A 21950-nucleotide genomic window follows, 5' to 3' on the forward strand; every position below is an offset into this window, starting at 1 on the left:
GAATGTTAGTAGACCAAGTCCAGAAGGCAGGCACGTTCCGCACCCCAGAGGGCACCATTGCGCGTTTCCCCAGGTCGGTATACCCGTGTGCAGACAGCCCTGAAGAAAAACACTGGTATCCCATGCATGTTACTCACATTAACTCAAAATTTCTTCTTATGGCTTCTGGGATTTTAGGTTTTGTAACACGTACAGCCTAAAAAATAAAAGTGAAAAGCCAATGTATATTTAAAAATAAATCTTCAAACTAAATCTCCTCAAATGATACTAATACAAAATTAAAACATGTTTACTAACATGTTTTAGGATTCCACTCAAAAATTTAGTTTTCACGCCATCACCCTGAAAGTCAAAGATGAACTATTGCTTCTTTCCTTAGAAAAATGCCTGACCACATGAAAAAACACTCTACCCACAGAGAAAATAAACTCTCCTGGAAAAAGGCTCTTCCTTAGACGATATCTTAAGAAGATTTTTGGCTGGATGCCTTGCTTTCTTTTTTAAACTTGCAAGCCAAAGAAGCCAAACAAAGACAAAATCCTAACATTCGAAATCAAGTCGGAAACAAGCACCAAATTCCCAGGGCAGTATAAGTATATGCAATTGTATAGCATGTACAGAAGCAGGCCAGTTTATCACTTCCTGAGCCTGAGAGCACTCAGCACTGGCAGGAAATAAACAGTCACTGGCTGGAGGAAGGCAAGACCCATTAGCCGTTTACATTCCTCCTTCCCAGAAGCCTGGAACGAAGCCTACCTGGTCTTTGAGGACATTATTCACTGCATACTTCGTTTCCGAATTGTAGTGCACTCTGCTGTAATTAATCTATCTACTGAGAAAGTGCTATTATCAGGAGGCTGACTTTTCTACACCAAGGACTTGCTCTCTCAGAAGCTTCTGATTTTATTAATGTTATTTAAACACCCCACACTGCACACACACACACACACACACAACACTGGTGGTCTGCAGCAAGTTCGAATTTCCCTCTGAAAACTGGCTAAATTTTTCAGTGACAAAGCTTTTAAGCAACATAGCATTCCTTATATATAAGAGAATGGTCAACTCTGTAGGTAGTTTCCATCCTAACTACAATACTGGGTGGTCATGAGGCTTTTTTGCACAGAAAAACATAGAAAATTAAAGGTGCCTTCCACACTACAAGATAGGTCTGAGAAGGAGCTGCCGTTAACTCACAAGGGAAAAACAAGAGAAGCAGATCTGATGAGGAAAAAACAAGGACTCAGTAACTTAAAAGATGAAGAACAGAAAGATCAATGGGACAGAACGATGCTCAGAAAGACTCTAGTATACAACAGAATTTAGAGCACAACACAAACATCGCTTCAAAGTGGGGAGAGGAGGGATAAATTATTCAATAATTACTATAGCTACCCTATGGGGGAAGGAGGGAATGAGCTGGAGCCCTGCCTCACAACTGACATCAAAACGGATTCCAGATGAACTAAAGAGTTAATTCTAAGAATACAATTGTCAAAGTAGAGAAAAATGTTGTCATTTCTGATTTTATTTAAATTTCCGTACTTTTAAAATAGTGAGAGGCTCTTACAGCATGTCAGCCCAGCAACACATCATAAAGAAAAGAGCACTGAACAGACTGCGTAGAAGTTCAAAACTTCAAAACCGCCAGGAAAAATAAAAACACAAAGTTACACGGCAAAGGAAAAAAATGAGGAATTACATTTAAAAACCTCCAATCATTTTTTTTTAAAAAATAATCAATGAGTATTTATTTTGGAGAGGATTTTGCTATAGGGCATGTGCGCTCACCAGAAAGACAGACAGAGACAGAGAGACAGAAAGCGAGAACTCACCCCCCAGGGGGGATGGCCACGCTGTAATCCCTTCTCTTCCGTTCTCCTCTCAGGATCTTGGGCACGCACGCACACGCGCCCGGCTTTAGACATTGAGTTTAAGTCACTGGGTCCGGGACTCAAACTGCAGTCAACTACATGGGAGTTCAGCGACATAGCCATTATGCACGCCAACTGCTGGTCCCTTAAATAAGCTATTTTTACCTGATAATTATTGGAGGTTTTTGGGACCAGTAGATGGCATAATGGCTATGTTGCTGGACTCCCATGTAGTCGACCACAGGTTCAAGTCCCAGACCCCGTAGCTTAAATTCATGCTGGGTGCATGTGCAGTGCGTGCCCAAGATCCTGAGAGGAGAATGGAGGAGAAGGGATTGTGGCATGGCCATCCTCCCTGGGGGGGTGATTTCTTGCTTTTTGTCTCTCTCTCTCTGTCTTTCGGGCAAGTGCACACGCCCTATAGCAAAAACTTCTCAAAAAAAAAATAAAATAGCTTACTTAAATCAATTAGAAACACATAAACAACAACAAAGTGAGCATAAACGATTCACAAATGAAATACAAATGGCCAAGAAATGCTGTAGGGCATCGAACCTTGACAAGTAATACAAATACCAGATTAATTTTCTCCAAGGGATTAAGAGAGAAAGAGAGCTTGTAACTGCCAATTATTTGAGTTCAATCACACAATCAACTATGTAGGAACTAGAGCTCACCAACAATGCAGGTGACAGCGTGAGCTGCTAACAGTTTTCTGAAAGGTGATTTGGCAGTATGTATCAAAAAGCCCCTCAAATAAATAAATTGAAATAATAATAACAATAAAGCCCCTAAATAGGGCATGTTCTCCGACTCATCAATCCCCTCCCTTTTTTTGGTAGAGGTTTTTTCCTTAGGGCGGGTGCACTTGCTGGAGAGGGAAAGACAGACAGTGAAAGGCAAAGTGAGAAATCACCCACCAAGGGGGATGGCCATGCCACAATCTCTTCTCCTCCATTCTCCTCTGGTGATCCTGGGCATACATACACATGTGTCTGGCGAGAGTCTTAAGCCACCGGGTCCAGGACTTGAACTGTGCATGGTAGGTCATGCGGGAGTTTAGCGACCTAACTGCTACATCTGCTGGCCCTCATCAATCCCATTTTTAAAAATTCATACTGGGATCAGTAGATGGTATAATGGTTACAACAACAGACTCTCACATAGTCGACTGTGGTTCAAATCCTGGACCTGGCAGTTTAAAACTCACACCGGGTGCATGTGTGTGTGTGCCTAAGATCCTGAGAGGAGAATGAAAGAAAAGGGATTGCAGTGTGGCCTTTTCCTCTGGGGGGGGGGTGATTTCTTGCTGCCTCTCTGTCACTCCAGTGAGCACACGCATTCTATAGCAAAAATCTCTTAAAAAAAAATGTATATACACACACACTAAGGAAAGGATTTTAAAAGACATATAGATAAGCTTAGACACTGAAACATAAGTATTAAGTAGTAAAGAAAACTGAAATCACAGAGTTCACTAAATACAACTATTAAAAGTGATAATGTGGCAAAAAATCTTTATTTTTAACTTGGAAAGATGTTCATATACACAGCTAAAAAGTATGGTATGGTTCCATGTTACCTAACATGCATTTATTAATATGTAGAAACATAAACATTTACTCCTATATAGTGAGAGCCTAAAGAGACACAACACACACTGTTTTCTGCTGGTAAGATGACTGGGTGGTAAGTCTCACTTTGCTCCTCATCTTTTCCTAAAACCTAACTTTTTCTACAACATATATAACATGAGTGTGTGTATAAAAATATCCAAAATGTATACAGATCTGGTACTTATCAGTAAGGAAAATAAGCCAACAGAAAAACGGGCAGGCCCCCATGGCCCAAGTCAAGGCAGCTGGATCTGACATGCCCACACATGTAGTCAAATTCCAGCCCTAGCGGACTGAGGAATGCTCCAGGAGAGTACGTGTGCCCAAATCCCAGTGGATGGAGAAACGGAGAAGGAGCTGCACCACTGCTGGCGAGGCCACGGGGAAACAAGTCTGCCCACACTGCACGATGACGATTCGCTTAGCAATGGACCACACATGTGTGGATGGTTCCAAAAGCCTATCACAGAGCTGAAAAGTGACATCCTTGCATGACGCATTGCTTGTGTGTTTATGGTGGTGCTAGTGTACACAAACCTACTGTGCTGACAGTCGTACGAAAGTGTGGCACATCCAACTGTGAACAGGACACAATACCTGACCGTGATGACAAACGACTGCTCCTGGTTACGTATTTACTGCACCATGCTTCCTAATATGGTTTAGAGTGTACCCCTTCCACTTACTAACAAAGCTCAGTGCGAGATGGCATGCAGTCGACACTGGCAGCCCCTCACAGACCCTGTGCTCACTTCTCCCCTTGACCAATATTTCCCTCTTGCGCTTGCTTTAATTACATCTTGTTTGGTCAACATGGCCCTTTCAGGGAATAGCAGTTAATGTAATGAGTATGTCACTGGACTCCCATGTAGTTGACCACGGTTCGTGTCCCGGACCTGGCGGCTTAAAACTCATGCTGAGCGCATGTGCATGTGTGCCCGCCCAAGAGCGCGAGAATAGAATGGAGAAGGGAGTGCGGTGTGGCCATCCCCCCTGGGGGGTGATTTCTTGCTGTCTGTCTGTCTGGCAAGGGCACGCGCCCTATAACAAAACAAACAAACAAACAAAAAAACATTGCCCTTCCAGTGGGACAAGATGTGGGGGTGGAAGACAGTGATATTGACTTGCCTGGGCTAATGTATGTTTGTGTCTTTGTTTTTAACAAAAAGGTGTAAAAAGAACAAAAAAAAAATTAACAGAAAAAGGCTCATAGGGCTAGCCCAGGGTCTGATGGCTGGGGAAGCTGGTTCCTACATGGCTGATCATAATAAGGTCTGAGTCCCAGATCCAGAAGCTTTTAAAACATGACAGGTGTGGGACCAGCAGATGACATAATGGTTATATTGCTGGACTCCCACGTAGTCGACCATGGTTTGAGTCCTAGACCCAACAGCTTAAAACACACCATGCGCTTGTGCATGCATGCCCAAAATCCCAAGAAGAGAAAAGAAGAGAAGGGATTGCAGCCTGGCCATTCCCCTAGGGATGATTTCTTGCTTCTTATCTCTCTGTCACTCTGGCTAGCACATGCCAGGTGCATGTGCGTGGATGCACAAAGTTACAACAGGATGGAGAAATGGAGAAGATGAGGTGTAACTATGCCCATGGGGGTGCTTTCTCTTTCTCTCTCATGCTGGCAAGTACACACACACTCTGGCAAATTTTTTGAAAAAGGGCCGGCTGGTGGCACGGTGGTTAACGTGGCTGATCTGTGGGTGACTCTGTGGTCCAAGTGGAGGAGAAAGGACGCTGTGAATGGCCACCCCCAGGGTGCTTCCTCACCTTTCCTCTTTCTCTGTCTCTCTCCAGTGAGTGCATGCATCCTCTAGCAAGTTAAAAAAACTACTTCAAGTTTACTTAAAAAAAAAAAAAAGGGCCTGCCGGTGGCACAGTGGTTACGGTGGCTAAATCACACATGCTGTCTAGCTGGGAAACATACTTGGGCCTGTAAGCATGCATGCCCAAAACCCCTAAAGGAGAACAGAGGAGAGAGGGTTACAGTATGGCCATCCCTCCAAGTGAGGGCACATGCCATCACTTCTCCCCCACCTCTCTCTGGTGAATGCATGTGCCCTACCGAAAATTTTAAAATGGAAGAAGAAAAAAAGAAAAAAAAAAAAACTATTAAATAAGAGTAGAAAGAAAGATAGTATTTTTGTATAGTTGTGCAGTGTGTTTGTGTTTAAGCCAAGTGTAATAAAAGAGTGTCAAGATGTTGAGAAAATAAGTTGATAGGGAATAAAAAAAGTTACAGTAAGTTAAGATTAATTTACTCTTGAAGAAAGAAGACTTTTTAAATAAACTAAGTGTAGCAAGTGGGTGGTGACACCGTAGTAATGCAACTGGACCTACATGGGAAGGTTCTGGGTTCATGTCCCCAGGCTGGCTGATGCTGAAGGTGAATCAGTGTGAAACTACCACCAGGTAGACTTCCCTCTCTCTTCCTCTTTATTTTATTTATTTATTTATTTATTTTTGCTACAGGGCACATACGCTCATCAGAGAAAGAGACAGACAGAGAGGAAAAGTGATAAATCGTCCCCGGGGGATGGCCACACCACAATCCCTTCTCCTCCACTCTCCTCTCTGGATTTTAGGCATGCATGCACATGCGCCTAGCAGGTTTTTTAAAGTCATTAGCTCTCAGTCTCGAATCACAGTAAGCCAAGTAGAACCCAGCTGCCTTAACCCTTAGGACATCTGCTGGCCCTAGCTTCTCTCTACTGAAAGAAATAAGTAAAAACTTTAAAAATAAATAATTTAGCGTTGCCAAAATGTATAGTGTCCACAAGAAAATGGCACCCATGGGAAGAAAATGGCACCCATGGGAAGCTACAAAGATATTTTACTTTTGTAGATACCTAAAGTAAAACCAAGAAATGTTCCATAAACTACCATAGCACTGTAATTCCTGGGTTGTCGGAAAAGTCATGAGGTAATTTTGCTATGTTTTTCTAAGCAAAAACGGGCCACTGACCCAATAGATAACTGCTGAATAAACGATCTGGGTAAAGAGGATTAAACTCAAAGCTCTCAAAATTCTCAGAGAACTTTCCTAGGAGAACAGCTTACCTGGATGGTGAGACCTGGGGCCATGACGTTCAAATCCTTCTGTAGGGCTAGCTTCAGGTTTTCATCGATTTGATCTGTTTTTGAAGCCAAGAACAACAAATCTCATAATGATCAATGTTTTAACACTATTAATATTGAAACAAAATCAATCATCACTAGGCCTCAAGTTTCCAAGGAATTATTTTCCTATAGAGCTAAGAGTGACACATATATTTCATCACACATACTCTTCTTTGTGTAGCAGAAAGTATGAGAAATGATCTAATAAAGAAATTCGAGACAATGACAAGCAGCTAGTCTAACTTTATCCAATAAACTTACTATGTAGCTTAACTTCAGGTACGTTATCTATCTGGTAACTTACTAAGAGTTATTTATGGGATAAACTTAATTACTGGATAAAATAAGCTTAACCAATAAATAGAGAATATGGATCTCTAGTACCTTAATTCAGTGCCCTTTTTTAAAATTATTTATTTATTTAATTCCACTTGCTATTATTATTTCTTTTAATTTGACCAAAGAGAGACAGAGAGTGAGGGGGAAAGTGAGAAAGCAAGCCATGAGGTCTGGGACTCAAACCATGGTTGGCCATGTGGGAATCCAGCACCTTGAACCAGCACACCACCTGCCGACCCAGTTCAGTACCCTTAAAATGTGTCCGGATTTTTGGGCCCAGCACGTGGCATGGTGTTTTCGGTTTTTTTGAGAGAGATTTTTGTTATAGGGCACACGCACTTGCCAGAGAGACAGAAAGCAAGACATCATCCATCCCCTGGGGGGATGGCCATGCTACAATCCCTTCTCCTCTATTGATTCTCTCTTGGGATCTTGGGCACATTCACACGCACGCCAGGAGTGAGTTTTAAGTCGCTGGGTCTGGGAGTTGAACCGCAGTCGACTATGTGCGCGAGTCTAGCAATGTAGCCATTGCTATCTGCTGGTCCCAGCACCATATCCTTTATCTGGTGACTTGAAAATCACACTAGACACATGAGTGTGCATGCCCCAAATCCTGACAAGAGAATAGAGAAAAAGGGATTGTGCCGTGGCAGTCCCCTCTGAGGGTGATCTCTCACTTTCCCTTTCTCTGGTGAGCACATGCACCCTATGACAAAAACCTAAAAACAAAAGATAAGAGTGTCCTGATTCTTGCAAAAATGCAAATTTCTATCTTAAACCGATCTTTATTGAATTCTGAAAGTACCTAAATTCCTGGGACCAGCTGGTGGCGTGGTGGTGATGGTGCTGTATTCCCACAAGTCCTGGCTATGGCAACTTGTTTTCTCATTTTCTCTCTTTCTCTGTCTCCTTCTGGTCAAATTAAGAAAGCAAGCTGCTAGGTCCAGGACTCAAACCATGGTCAGCCATGTGGGAATCCAGCACCCTTAACCACCATGCCATCCGCTGGCCTCTAACTAAATAAATCCTAAAAAAAAAAAAAAAAAAAAAAAGTAATTCTATCTAAAAAACCTTAACCCTATTATTATTTTAGATTTTTATTTTTCGGGGAGGTTTTTGCTATAGGGCTCATGCACTCAACAGAAAGAGACAGAGACAGAAAGTGAGAAATCACCCCTGGGGGGGATGGCCACACTGCAAACCCTTCTCCTCCATTCTCCTCTCAGGCTCTTGGGCCTACACACACATACACGCGCCCGTGGTGAGTTTAAGCCACTGGGTCTGGGACTTGAACCGTGGTCAACTACATGGGAATCCAATAACACTGTCATTACATCAACCGCTGGTCCCAATTTTAGATTTTTTTAAAAGAGAAAGAGAAAAAGCTCTAGAAACGTGGGACGCACACACAGTGGCCACTAAAGATGCAGTCACTTCACTTGGCTTTATAATTTGTGAATTTCCTACCTCAATGGTACTTTCATCAGTGTTAAAATGACTGCTGACATGACAAATCAGAACCAATCAATTTCCATGGGAACCAGCAGGTGGCATGGTGGTTAAAGTGCTGGACACACCCACATGGCCAACCATGGTTTGAGTCCTGGACCTGGTGGCTTGCTTTCTCACTTTCCCTCTCTCTCAGTGTCTCTCTCTGGTCAAATTAAAATAAATGAATGAATAAATAAATTTTTTAAAAAAAGAACCAACCAATTTCCTCATATGCCATTGTAATGGTTGTCAATCATCAAAGAGGAACCAACTGGTAGATTTTGAAGTTAATTAAATATTTCTGTGTCTCCCTCGAAGAAACTGAATAAAAACTCCAGGAGGGAGAAGTGTACAACCAATCATAGCAACAACCCACTCGCTGACCAGAGCTTTCACTATCACAAATGTAAAGTAACTTGTGCAAAAGAGAATTCATGCAGCAGGCCTGAGACAGTGGTCCTTGGGAAAGGCATTTGCAAATTGGCCTTGGTTGGTCCTGGCAACTTGGGATTTGGGGAGGTCCCCAGAACTGGTACTCCTGGCTCAATGTGCCTAAACTGTTATACAAGCTGGTTTATGCCAGACACCTGCTTTCCCCTGGCAGTCTGAGACTTTGGTACACACTCAGTGAAGGGTGTCGACAGGATTGGCTCCCCAAAAGAGACTCAGGCACCAAGCCTCTGATGCGCCTCCCTGGGAGACGACATCTCCCATGTGCTGACACAACCTGCTGCTGGGGAGATTGAGCACACCGTGCAGGACTCCACTGGGAGGACTCCTGGGAGCCCGGGCCTGACTTCTTCTGAACTGGCCCCTATCCCTTGCCTCGTCCCTTTGCTGGTTTTGCGTGTATCCTTGGGCTGTAAGCACCTTAGCTATGGAGCAACTACGTGCTGAGTACTGTCAGCCCTTCTATCAAACCACAGAACATAGGAGGTGCCCCAAGAAACAGGCTTCTAAAGTTCCTCAAATTATCTATTAAAATAACAATACAGCTCATTGTCATGGGGCCAACAGGTGGCGTAGTGGTTAAGGAGCTGGACTCCCAAGTGGCCAACCATGGTTTGGGTTCTGGACCTGGTAGATTGAAACTCATGCCAAGTACATGTGCATGTGTGCCCAAAAATCTCGAGAGGAAAATAGAGGAGAAGGTCTTGTGGTATGGTCATCCCCCTTGAAGGTTGATTTCTTGCCTTCTGTCTTTCTGTCTCTCTCTGTATCTCTGGTGAGCATATGTACCCTATAGTAAAAATCTCTCTTTAAAAAAAGCTAATTATCAAATAATTATCAAGTAGAAACAGAATACAGTCAGTCTGTGAGAAAGTAAAGTTTTTCCATCTCTACCAAGTTACATAAGAAATTTTAAGATTAAAAAAAATATTTTAAAGCTGACTGCTCTATTATTAAGGTTTTCCTATAGGGCGTATGTGCTTGCCAGAAAGACAGACAGAGAGAAAAAGTGAGAAACCACCTCCCAAGGGGTATGGCCATGCCGCAATCCCTTCTCCCATCTCCTCTTGCAATTTTGGATGTGCATGCACATGCGCCCACGTTATTTTCAAACCACTGGGTCCGGGCCTTAAATCACACAGTAGGCCATGTGGGAGCCAGTGCCTTAACCTCCATGCCACTCTATTATTTTTCTTACTGCCAGAGGGCATGTGTGCTTGCAACGACACACAGAGACAGAGAGGAGAGGGAAAAGCACTCCCCTCCATGAGGCATGATCATGCCGTGACTCCTCCTTCACTGCTCCATCCTACAGAAAGCTGTGGGATGCATACACACACGCTAAGCATATTTTTCAAGTCCCTGAGGCTGGGATTCAAACTGCATATGGGATCTGGCTACCTTAACCAGTAGGATATGAGGTCAGCCCAGGTAACTGTTCCATTATTAATTCATAAGAAATCCTCAAGGGGTCGGCAGATGGCGGGTTGGTTAAGGGCACTGGACTCTCACATGGCCAACCACAGTTCAAGTCCTGAACCTGGTGGCTTGGTTTCTCTCTCTCTCCTCCCTCTCTGTCCCTCTCTAGTCAAATTAAAATAAATTAAAAAATGAAGAAAAAAAAAAAAAAGAAATGCTCAGATACCATAAGGTTTATTAATTTATGGCATCAATAAATGAGTTGAATAAGGCTTCTAATTGGTTATTTACATATATAAGACAAAAAAACAAAATGCTTACCAAACAACTCAATATAAACTTCTTGAAGCGTGTGGGCGCTGCAGAACTGGTTCAGCTCATGGTGAATTTTATTGAAGATTAAGGTCTTGTCATAATCTGCAGTGTAGTTCCTTACAATATCGAACACTGAAGGAGAAGCATAACTCATGTTTGTTTTTATCCAACAATGACCCAGGTGTATCTTCACATTCTGCCTTATACACAGTGGAAAGCAGCAATGAGACAGAGAAAACACAGAGCACAGCTGACAAACACTGATGTGCTCCTCTGTCTCCCAGGATTATCAGCTTTGCCAAGGATGTCAGTTTTCCAGATACGCTTGTATCTGCAATACTAATGGGCAATTTCAAAGTCCACATTAAGGAGAGTATAGGTTGCCCTGGAAGTAATAAAGAACTGTCAAAGTGTCATGTAAGGGGCATGTCAAGGGCACGGCATCGTCAGGCCTGAACACTGGCAGCAGGGTGAGGAAGAACCAAGCGCCACAGCGCCCAGCGGGAGGGCACGTGGAAGGCAGCTGCTGCCAAGGAGAAGCCTGGCTGAGAGGGAAAGGGCCTGACTGACTGAGGAGCCTTGGGCTACAAGAAGGAAGCAGCTGCAAATGGCCATTTTTAAAAGGCAGCCTTTAGGGACCAGCAGTTAGCATAATGGCTATGTCGCTGGACTCCCACGTAGTTGACTGCGGTTTGCGTCCCGGATCCGGTGGCTTAAAACTCACGCTGGGCGCATGTGCGTGCATGCCCAAGATCCCGAGAAGAGAATGGAGGAGAAGGGATTGCGGCGTGGCCATCCTCCCTGGGGGACGATTTCTCGCTTTCTGTCTCTGCCTGTCTGGTGAGCGCACACGCCCTCTAGCAAAAAAAAAACTCTCAAAAATAAATAAATAAATAAATAAAAAGGCAGCCTTTAAAGGCTGCTGAAAAGATACCAGGCTACAAAGGAAAAGGAGTTAACCATTTACTGGACTAGGCTCTGTAGCAGACAATTTACATGTATTAACACGTAACCCCTCAAAAAGAAAACTTCCACATATTGCATATTAGGAAACTAACCATCAGAGTTTCGGAAAATCCCAAGGAGTATATATCAGACCTTCCTGTGCTCTACCTACTAAGACGCACTGCCTTCAGACCCCCAGACTCGTCCTACTGGCCTTCCCATGCAGGACGTTAGATGCAATTATGGGGTTGTTGGGAAAGTCATGACATATTTTTGAATAGACAAACATTGCAAAATGCATCATGACTTTCCTGACAACCTAATAGATTCCAGGTCACAAATGATGGCCAGGTGATCAATAGACACTTGCTGACAAAAATCACTGGCTTGGTCATTTTCCAAATGAATCGGCAATCTAACAGTTTCCTATTTATCTTTGGAAACAGAACCATCAATCTCCTTCCTCTGTTTTCAGTCATAACACATTCCAATGACTTGTAACCAAAGAAAGTAGATGAGAAAAAGATAAGAAAAATCCTTAATCCCTGAAAAATACGATCTAAATCCCAAGAGAATTACACCTGCACTCTATGAAATTTTGTCACTATTTATGCTGTACCAATGGCATGACCTCTCATGTCTATATATATACATACATATGTGTATACACACACACACACACACACACACACACACACCAGTAGGCTACTAGGTCAGTTCAGATAATTGTTCTATTAATTTAGAAGAAATGCTCAAATAGCATAAGGTTTATTAATTTATAGCATGTGTATAACATATATACATAGTATACATGTATATATATTAAGGTCTATATCATGTCTTCCCAAGTAAAATAAAAACTGCTACAAGGCAAAGGCTGTAATTTCACCTCTTCAAACTGTACTTGTCAAACACAAGTTTCTGTCCATACGAGGCATATGCTAGCTTTATGAACAAGGGTATTTCTTCAGAGCTTCTAATTAAGTTTTGATTCCAACAGTATCCACTCCACTCCCTCTCTGGGGGTTTCATCACCTACCAAGAAAGTGTGGCCACACACTGAGGACTTCCAGCTTACTCTGGAAGTCATAGCATTTCTAAGCCAGGAAAGACTTTGGAGATAAATCAACATGGCCCAAGGAATAAATCAGTTATAGGTTTTTATTACATAAGGAAATTCTGTCTGACTGAATAAAATGTGACTTGCCTATTCTAGAAATAATCGATGATTGTCTTGCTCCTAGAAATACTAAGCTCAAAGAATTACTCACACGGTGGCAGCAAGTCAACTGTCTGAAAGAGAGCTCTTGTGACCTGGCTCTGCCTCCATGCCCTAGAATGGCAAATGTTCCAGTGATTTTTTTTTTTTAAATATTTATCAGTCATCAATGAAGCAATAAAGGTTGAACAGTGCCTTGCTAAGCTTTAGGGGATTTCTCAGTTACAAAAACTCTGGCCCTAGCCATAAAACCAAAGAGAATGATGGGTAACATACCTGCATAGGGAGCCAACATGTTAACCACTTCTATTCGGTCGATGTAGATCATGACCCCACCACTAAAAACAAAGGAATGGAAAGAGCGTGAGCCAAAAGGGAACCCACAAAAGAGAGTACAGATCGACCTAGGGAGAACTTGATAATCCACTGTATGAACTTAAAACAGAACTTAGTCCTTTTTTTTCCCCAAGCATTTCTTCCCTCTATAGGTCTAAGGTTCTTTTGTAGGCTTGTAATAATATTTTAGGTTGGGACAAGCAGAGGGCGTAATGGCTATGTTGCTGGGCTCTCATGTAGTTGACCGCAGTCTGAGACCCGGACCCCATGGCTTAAACTCATGCCGGGCATGTGTGCGTGTGTGCTCAAGATCCTGAGGAGAATGGAGGAGAGAGGACTGTGGCGTGGACATGCCCCCTAGGGGGTGATTTCTCGCTTTCTGTCTCTCTCTGTGTCTTTCTGGCAAGCGCATGCGCCCTACAGCAAAAACTTCTCTAAAACAAACAAAATAATAATATTTTAGGTCATTTAAAATAGGTCATTTTAAAAATACCTTGAATTTCTCATTTTTCATTAGATATAATTCAAAGTTCTAATTATACTCTAGAAATCATTTGGGCCTTGCTTGCCTATTTTTCCCTAACACTTTTTAGGGCAGTAATTCTCAAAGTGAGTCTTTAGACCAGCAGCATCAAGCATCGCTCGAGAACTTTTGTTAGAAATGCAAATTCTTGGGCCTCACTCCAGACCTCCTGAAGCAGAAACTCTAAATTAGATGGCATTTAATACTACAGATGGGAAGAAGGTGGGGTGATTCCATTTTCAACTATCTTTCAATGTGTGTCTACTCTGGGCCAAGTACACTTCATATATACTAATTCTTTCTTTCTTTCTTTTTTTTTTTTTTATACCATAGGGTGTGCATGCTCGCCAGAGAGAAACAGAGAGAGAGAGAGAGACAGAAAGTGAGAATCCACTCCCGGGGGTGGGGGGTGGTGTGTGTGTGGCCACAATGTAATCTCTTCTCCTCCTGGTATTTCGGGCATGGATGCACAAGTGCCTGGCATGAGTTTCAGGGCACCAGGTCTGAGACTTGAATCACAGCTGGCCATGTGGGAGTCCAGCACCTCAATTATCACACTACCTGCTGCCCCCCACCCCCCACACACATTAATTCTAATCCTCAGAATAACTGCAAGGTAGCTCTTACTACTCAGCTTTTACAAATGAGAAAACTAAACTTACGGAAGTGAAGAAAGCACATGGAAAAGGAGGGGAATGTAAAAAATCTCTGATTTTCTGGTCAATTCGGCCATGAACCTAAAACTGCTCTAAAAACTAAAGTCTGTTAAAAAGCAGCCAACAAAGAAGATGCAGCAGTGCTAACATACAAAGTTGGGTCTGCTGCGTCTATAAAGCTTCACTTTTTTCAACACCTTAATGGCTTCTAAGACGGGAAGCTCCTACTTGGAGGTAGGTCTTTGCTCAAAGCATGTTCAGAACAGAAATCCTCCTGGGTTACTATCATGGTGACTTGCGAGACATTTCAGTGATCTCGGCTTCAAGAATGTTGGCGACTACACCTGAAGCAAAGGGAGGTTGGTGAGCAAGGAGAACACTTACCTTGTTCCACAAGGCACATTTTTAACTTCATCGGTTTGTAGTGTTGTCTGGGGAGGAAAAAGTATCTCATCAATACTCAGGACACATATCGTCCAAAAAGTACTGGTCCCAGAGGCAAAGCTCTGGATGGCTGCGGTGAGTGAAGTGCAGAAGAGCACTGTTACAATTTCAGAGAGCAGCTATGACAGCATTTGTTTCTCTGTACTGCAGTAGAAATGAAAGACTTGAGACAGCCAACTTTCATAGCTATAGAACACTGAGGACCGCTCAGTGCTGGATCTGCTAACCAGGAAAAACCTCTTCCAGAGTCCCTTATTGGTCTGGAGTCGGCCTGTGATTGCAAACTACCCAGCCTACCCACAACCACCCCAGGACTGTGATCTGTGCTCTGAACTTTGACTCCACTGCTAGTGTTACTGTTTACAACAGAGATGAAAGATAACCAGCACATGCATTACAAGGCTAAAGCTGCCCTTGAAGTCCACAGCAACCCTTCCCGTCTAAAGCCACAGTCAATATTCTAGGGCCTGGGGATCTCTCACACCTTCTCACATAGAAATGCCGCCTGCAGTCTTGCTTCCCTCGAAGGCCAACAACCTGGGACTTCATTGCTTTGCTCATGTCACGCCTCTGTCCTTACTGCACTCCAAGGCCTCGAATAGGTCAGCAACTAATGTGTGTATTCTGGGCACACTGCTCCCTCCAGCCCAAGGCAACACACTACTTTGGGGGGAAATGCAAAAGAGAAAGAAAGCACGGTCTCTGTTTCCAAAGAGCTCACAGCCCAGGACGAGATAAAATCCCTATAAGGCAACTCATCAACAGGTGTAAAGTAGCAGCATAAACTGAACAGCTAGGTGTTAAGTTACAGAGTAAAGTAAGTTTGGAAAGTTCTCTGAAGTGAAGTTTATATAAGCCTGATCTAGAGGGGGAGAAATGAACAGACAAGGCAGAGGAATATCTTCAATTCAATAAACATTCTACTTCAATACCAAGCTGAAGGCAAACTGTAGATAGAGGTGTCGGGAACTAGATTAGCTTGCCTGGGGTGAAGGGGCAAGTGATGGGAAGTGAAATTCTGAAAGACATCTGAGGCAGAGGATCCTGAATGCTGGGCTCACCTTACATATAGTTACAAAAGGAACCGCTCGAAAATAAGTTTTTCACTTAATTCCCCTGCTCACATGTGATGTGGTTCTCATTCATTTTATCTGGAGGCAAGAAAACCAGCTGGAAAGCTAAAACATTTCATTTATTTAGATCAATTTAGTAAAGCCCATGACCTGGAAGATGTCGATCCAGGAGACATAGTAGAGGAAAGATCTGATACTTGATTGAGTATAAAATTCCAGGAGGGAAGAAAATAAAAGGTAATTGTTAGGTTGAGAGATCAGGGTGATGGTACACATTAGTGACAGTCCTACGTAAAGCAAAGGAGGTTGATAAAGAGATGAATTCAGATCATTTTATTTCCTTCAAAATGTGAAAGTAAGTCAATCGCCACATTTCACACCACCTTTAAACAAATTACACATTCCCCTTTAAACCTAAAGTATATTCTCCGGCCAATTTTCAAACAGAAGAGAACTAGGAAAAGGTTCAAATGACAAATACCTAATTTAACATCTTATCTTTATGTACTTTTATACTTCTTTTATATTCTCCTAACTATCAAGTGAAAAAAGTCATGACGCACTTTTGCATAGAACAATACATCATGGGGCCAGCAGATGGCAAGATGGTTAAAGCACTGAACTCGCACATAGCTGATGGCCGTTCGAGTCCTGGACCTAGTGGCTTGCTTTCTCACTTTTTCTCCCTGTCTCTCTCTGGTCAAATTAAAAAAAAAAAAATTATATATATGTATATATAAAATTAAACAATTCTGGGGAAAAAAAAAAAAGAAGAAGAAAAACATATCATGACTTTTCTAGTGACCTAACATTTTCCTAGTGTGGAAGGATATTTATTTTAAAAACAACTCTTGGTTACTTTATGTATTTGTTAAAGTATGGAAGTTTTCATTTAATTTCTCTAAATATTGTTTTCCCTTCTTACATAATGTATGGATTTCACATTTCCTGAACTGCTTCATGTGCATTCTTCTCAATTGTCAAGTTTGTTGACTCATTCACTTATATAGTCTATCTCTTCTAATGTGTTATAAAAATTTCTAAAAATGAATTTCTTTATACTTTATTATCTTTTTTTTTTTTTTTTTTGAGAGATTTTCACTGTAGGGCGCGTGCGCTCGCCAGACAGACAGAAAGAGACAGAGAGACAGAAAGCGAGAAATCACCCCCAGGGGGGATGGTCACACCGCAATCCCTTCTCCTCCATTCTCCTCTCGGGATCTTGGGCATGCACGCACACGCGCCCGGCGTGAGTTTTAAGCCACCGGGTCCGGGACACGAACCGTGGTTGACTACGTGGGAGTCCAGCGACATAGCCATTACGCTAACTGCTGGTTCCCCATACTTTATTATCTTAAGAACACTTTCTTAAGTGGGTTCTACTAATAAAATTCTTCCCTAGAATGTTACTAGAATACAAAAGAGGATTCCTATTTAGTCATATTGGCTCCAATATTTAATTTATTTTCAGATGTAAGGAATATTAGCTTACACTGTGATCATTTTACTAATTTCATTTGCATCTCTTACAAGTATAACTTATTACTATGTATATAATTGCAAAACTATGTATATAATACTATATAAGTATATATTGCATGCTTTTTACATATACACTTTAACTCTAAAATATGTTTAATGTTATGATCTGTATCTCCTTTATATATCTCTGCATCAATATGATTTAACATGCAAAGCTTCAGGAAGACAGATTGACCAGGCTTTGAACAAGGGCTAAAAAAAGCCACTGATCTCTGAGGGTCTGATAATGCTACTGATAACACTGTAGACTGGGCTGTTGGTGAGGCCATGAAATTAAAAAGTCCTCCTTTTTTTTTCTTTTTTTGGAGAGGTTTTTGCTATAGGGTGCGTGCACTCACCAAAATGACAGAGAGAAAAAGAGAGACAGAAAGCAAGAAATCACCCCCTGGGGGAATGGCCACGCCGCAATCCCTTCTCCTCCGTTCTCCTCTCGGGATCTTGGGCGCGCACACACACGCGTCCATCGTCAGTTTAAGCCACCAGGTCTGGGACTCGAACCGCAACTACATAGGAGTCCAGCAACATAGCCATTACGCTAACTGCTGGTCCCAAAAAGTCCTTTCACAAAGGAGTAAGTGACATCTATAACAGCTCAGCAATTTCTCCAAACCAACTGGCGGCACCAACTGGTAGCAGAGCCAGGCCCTCATGTTCACGACACTGCATGTTCCTGAGAAGTCAGTCCAAAGAAACAACTTCCGCAGTAAACAGAAAGGTTGGAAACACAACGTGTTACCCCTGACTTCGAGAAGCTTGAGGATCTTCTGAAAAGAAAACACATAAAAACCTAGAGGATAATATCGGGCTGTCAGAAGAGTCATGGCACATTTTTGCACAGGAAAACATAGGAAAAACATGTCATGATTTTTCTGACAGCCTGATATAAGATAACATTATGAGAGGAAAAAAGATCAAGAGCTAAAATTTACAATACAAATTTTAAGAGCTATAAATTCGAAAAGGAGGAATCTAAGATGAGCCTAAAAAGGGCTGGCAAGATTTAATAAGGAGAGCAGGTGTGGGAGAGAGCTGGTGAGTCAAAAGAGACGGCGTGAACCCAGGCCAGAATGAATGAAGTAAACGTGGGGAAACAACATAGCCGTCAAGACCACCCCACTTCACTTCAACAGACACAAGTTTTTCCCTAAGCCATCTAACAGGGGCTAAAAGGAAACTGGGGGGGGTGGACTTAAGTATTCCTAATTAAAACTCTCACTCTGCAGGAAGATGAAATAACATCAAATTTTCCTGAGTCCTGAAAAACCAGCAGCAGATGGTAGACAAACTACCAAATCCAAAGATTTATTACCGCACTGAGCTTGCAAAAGCAGTCACAGTCTAATCCTGTTTCATGGTCTTGTTATGTCAAAAGACATTTATTATGTATCTCCCATAGCCAAGACACTCTTCCCGATGACTAGACGCCAATTTCAAATATCGTGGGATGACATATATAATTGTCAACATACAGTCTTCACTAAGGTTCCACGTAGAATTGTGCTTAATGTAGCAGGTAAACAATGTGAGACAGAAAGGCTGTGTATGAAAATCCAGGTCCTCCACGTGAACAGTGGCTCAGGAGCTGCCACTATGGAAACCAAACACTGTTCCAAACTAAGTCATGTTCCTCGCTCTCGCTTGTATTATGACAGAGAACCAGCTACAGATGGTAGAAGTCAGCCCTTCCAAGCTGCCCAGCTCATACTTTTAATTCACTTCAAGAGAGTGAGGTGGTTAAAAAATTGTAACTTGTGTTGTAACAACTGCACTCTGAACTTTAATTCCTGCATTTAAGCAAATACCACCATCTGCTTAAGCAATAAGGAAATCCATCTCCACCCATGAGTGTAGTAACTCTTGTCACACCTGTATACGTGGTATGGGGGCTTCCCTAGGAATCACTCACCTGCACAGATCTGAACGTAGTAATGAAAGGCAACATGATATGATAGCCTGGTCCACTGGGGCTACTTAGTAAAGCTCCTCCCCTGCGAAAAGATGTTTCAATTTGTCAAAATTAAAAAGAGAGAAATTCTCTTTCCAACTCTAAAATGCGATATTAAACATTCACTGTGTCTCATGCTACTGACCTACTAGAGCCTCACCAATAAGAGTAACTCATGATGAGCAAATGTTACTTAAAATACCTACCACACCTAAAAAGGTGAAAAGATCAAATTAAACTGATGTTACATCTTATTTCATAAGCTCCACCAACCATAGCTCTGAGTCTCCAGTACCGCTCTTGGGTTGAAAGGATTCTCCTTGGTCTTTAACCTTCTGAGAAATACTTGTGGGGAAAAAAATGCTAATGGCTCCCAGTTTAATTGTACATAACAAGAGCCAAATCAAAACATATTACATTTAATCACCAGATGGAAAAAAAGAGAATACCAACTTTCAAGGAAGGAGAAAATCTGTGAGGCTTTATGAACCTTTTTGATCTATCTGCAAGGCAATTACAATACTGGGACCATGAAGTTTCCACATAAAAACAATAACAAAAATTTAGCATGGAAAGATGAAGGGTGAGAGGATTAAGACTGTAAGTAGGTAAGATAGGGGGGCCGGCAAGTGGCATGGTGGTTGAAGGCGTTGGGACTCCCACATGGCCAACCATGGTTCAAGTCTTGGACGTGGTGGCTTGCTTTCTCATTTCCTCTCTCTCTCTCTTTGTCTTTCTCTGATCAAACTGGAAAATAATAATTATAATAATAATAAAGTTAAAACAAAATAATTCTTTTAAAAAAAAAAAAGTAGGTAAGATAGGGACTTGTTCACCAAATTCTGGAATGTGAGAACTATGAAAGGACACCCTGGAAATTATGAAGGGAGGCATTTGAGGAGCGAATGTAACAATGAAGTCCTATTTTACAAACTGAACAGTAAATTCGTAGAACTGAACTTCCTGTCCTGAAAATATAAATAGGTTTGCAAAGAAGTCATAATAACTAAGAAAAGTTCATCACTAAGTCTTTCGAGAGCCATACAGTGAGCTGTTTCTTCCTTGGTTTTACCAACAGAAAGTCAATACTCATCTGGATGGAAAATTGAACTCATCTGTCCTTTCTTATCCTCCAGTTCTATCTGCTAAACATAACGCTAAAACTACTTTTTCTTCTTCAATTTTGCCAGAGGGCATGTGCACTTGCAGGAGAGAAAGACAGAAAGGGAAAGTGAGAAAACACTCCTTAGGGGGCATGTCATGCCACAATCCCTTCTCCCTCCATTTGTCCCTCTTTTTCGGGATTTTGGCCACACGTGCACCTGTGCCCATGCACACAGCCTCCAGGTCTGGGACTTGAACCACTCAGTTGGCCATGTGTGATCCAGTCGCCTTAACCACCATGTGGATGGCCCTAAAAAAGTACTTTTTCTAAGAGTCAGGATAAATCTAAAAGTAAAAATAACATATGGGGGAGGGGGGATAATGGAAACAACCCAAAAGTTCTTGAAGCTCTTTTCTGAGTACACCACTATCCCAATTTCTCCACAGATTTGCTTCTCTTACAATCTGCACCAAACAAACTGGTGGTAATGAGGTGGAAGGGAAGACTCTGCGAGCTCAGCTAGAGAGGAATACATTCCATACCATTCCTCGCCCACCTTGAGAACAGAGGGCGGGTGGCCTGCGGCCTATCAATCTTGAGTTTCTGTCCCCTAAGACCCAGGGATATAACAACTGTCATGGCCATCCTGGTCTTATAGGACATAACCAGACACTTGGGGCTTTTGAAATGAACCTAAGGAACCCCCATAAACAGGCTCAGATTTCCAGAACGGCGTCTATAGGAGTAAACGATAATAAAAGCCTTGGCAGTTGTATGGACTACAAATGGCGAATGGCGTGCGTTTCTTCAGCTACAGGTAGTGTCCAACTTCCTTCCTGCACTTTGCTACAGTCGGCCGAAGTCTGCAGTGTACTAGGAATAACCGCACGGAGCCTTAACCTGTGCACAAAGCCAACCTTGCACAAAACTTTCCAACACCTGGAGGCTGCTCTGCGGAAGACTGCCTCGGTTCTCCTGCTTTCCTGGCGCTGGGACGAAAGTCACTTCCCAGGACGGACGAGCAGTGCTCCCCGAACGCTGCGGGGCGAACCACTCGGCCGCGAGGACCCTGGCTCGCCGCTGCAGGGCCGGGCGGACGGCACGGGCCACGCGGCTCACCTGTAGTACACGGCCAGGTGTCCTTCCTCGATCTTGTGGATGGAGGCGTAGAGGAGCACAACCACCAGCCCCACCACTGCAGCCACCAGGACCCGGGCTTGAGTCATATTCATCCTGGTTCGTCCTGGTGAGGGAGGAAAGGCTCCTCAGTCCTGACCGGCAGGCCCTCCTCCTCCAGCTGCCACCCTCTCCCTCCGGAGCCCCGGCGCGCTCTCGCGGGCTGAGCCGGGGAGTCCGGAGCCCCTGTCCCCTCATTCTTCCCTCCGCGCAGAGCCCGCTTTCCCCTGCCAACCCCTCGGTCTCCGACGGCCCACGGGCCGCCCCAGCTCGGGGAGCGTCGCGACGCCCCCTCTCCCGAAGGCCGCTCCCCGGGCGGAAGGCACTAACTGAGGAGGGGCCCAGCC

The 21950-nt window shown here is 43.0% G+C and overlaps 1 protein-coding gene across 2 annotated transcripts in view; it reads right to left on the reverse strand.

The window, feature by feature from the left end:
• ERLIN1 (ER lipid raft associated 1) overlaps positions 1-21944 on the reverse strand; it is a 44214-nt gene extending 22270 nt beyond the window's left edge. Inside the window, exons 1-8 of one of the 2 annotated variants that reach the window (XM_027775285.1) lie at positions 21934-21944; positions 21547-21670; positions 19284-19365; positions 14703-14749; positions 13080-13141; positions 10646-10771; positions 6563-6636; positions 138-196 (exon numbers count right to left, since the gene is read on the reverse strand). In XM_027775285.1, coding sequence (XP_027631086.1) covers positions 138-196; positions 6563-6636; positions 10646-10771; positions 13080-13141; positions 14703-14749; positions 19284-19365; positions 21547-21659 — 563 coding nt within the window. In that variant the 5' untranslated portion in view covers positions 21660-21670; positions 21934-21944. The other variant, XM_006157374.2, reaches the window with a different exon arrangement.
• Between the last annotated feature and the right edge of the window lie 6 nt (positions 21945-21950).

The sequence above is a fragment of the Tupaia chinensis genome, unplaced genomic scaffold, assembly GCF_000334495.1.
Source record: "Tupaia chinensis unplaced genomic scaffold, TupChi_1.0 Scaffold000539_1, whole genome shotgun sequence".
NCBI classification, from domain to species: Eukaryota; Metazoa; Chordata; class Mammalia; order Scandentia; family Tupaiidae; genus Tupaia; species Tupaia belangeri.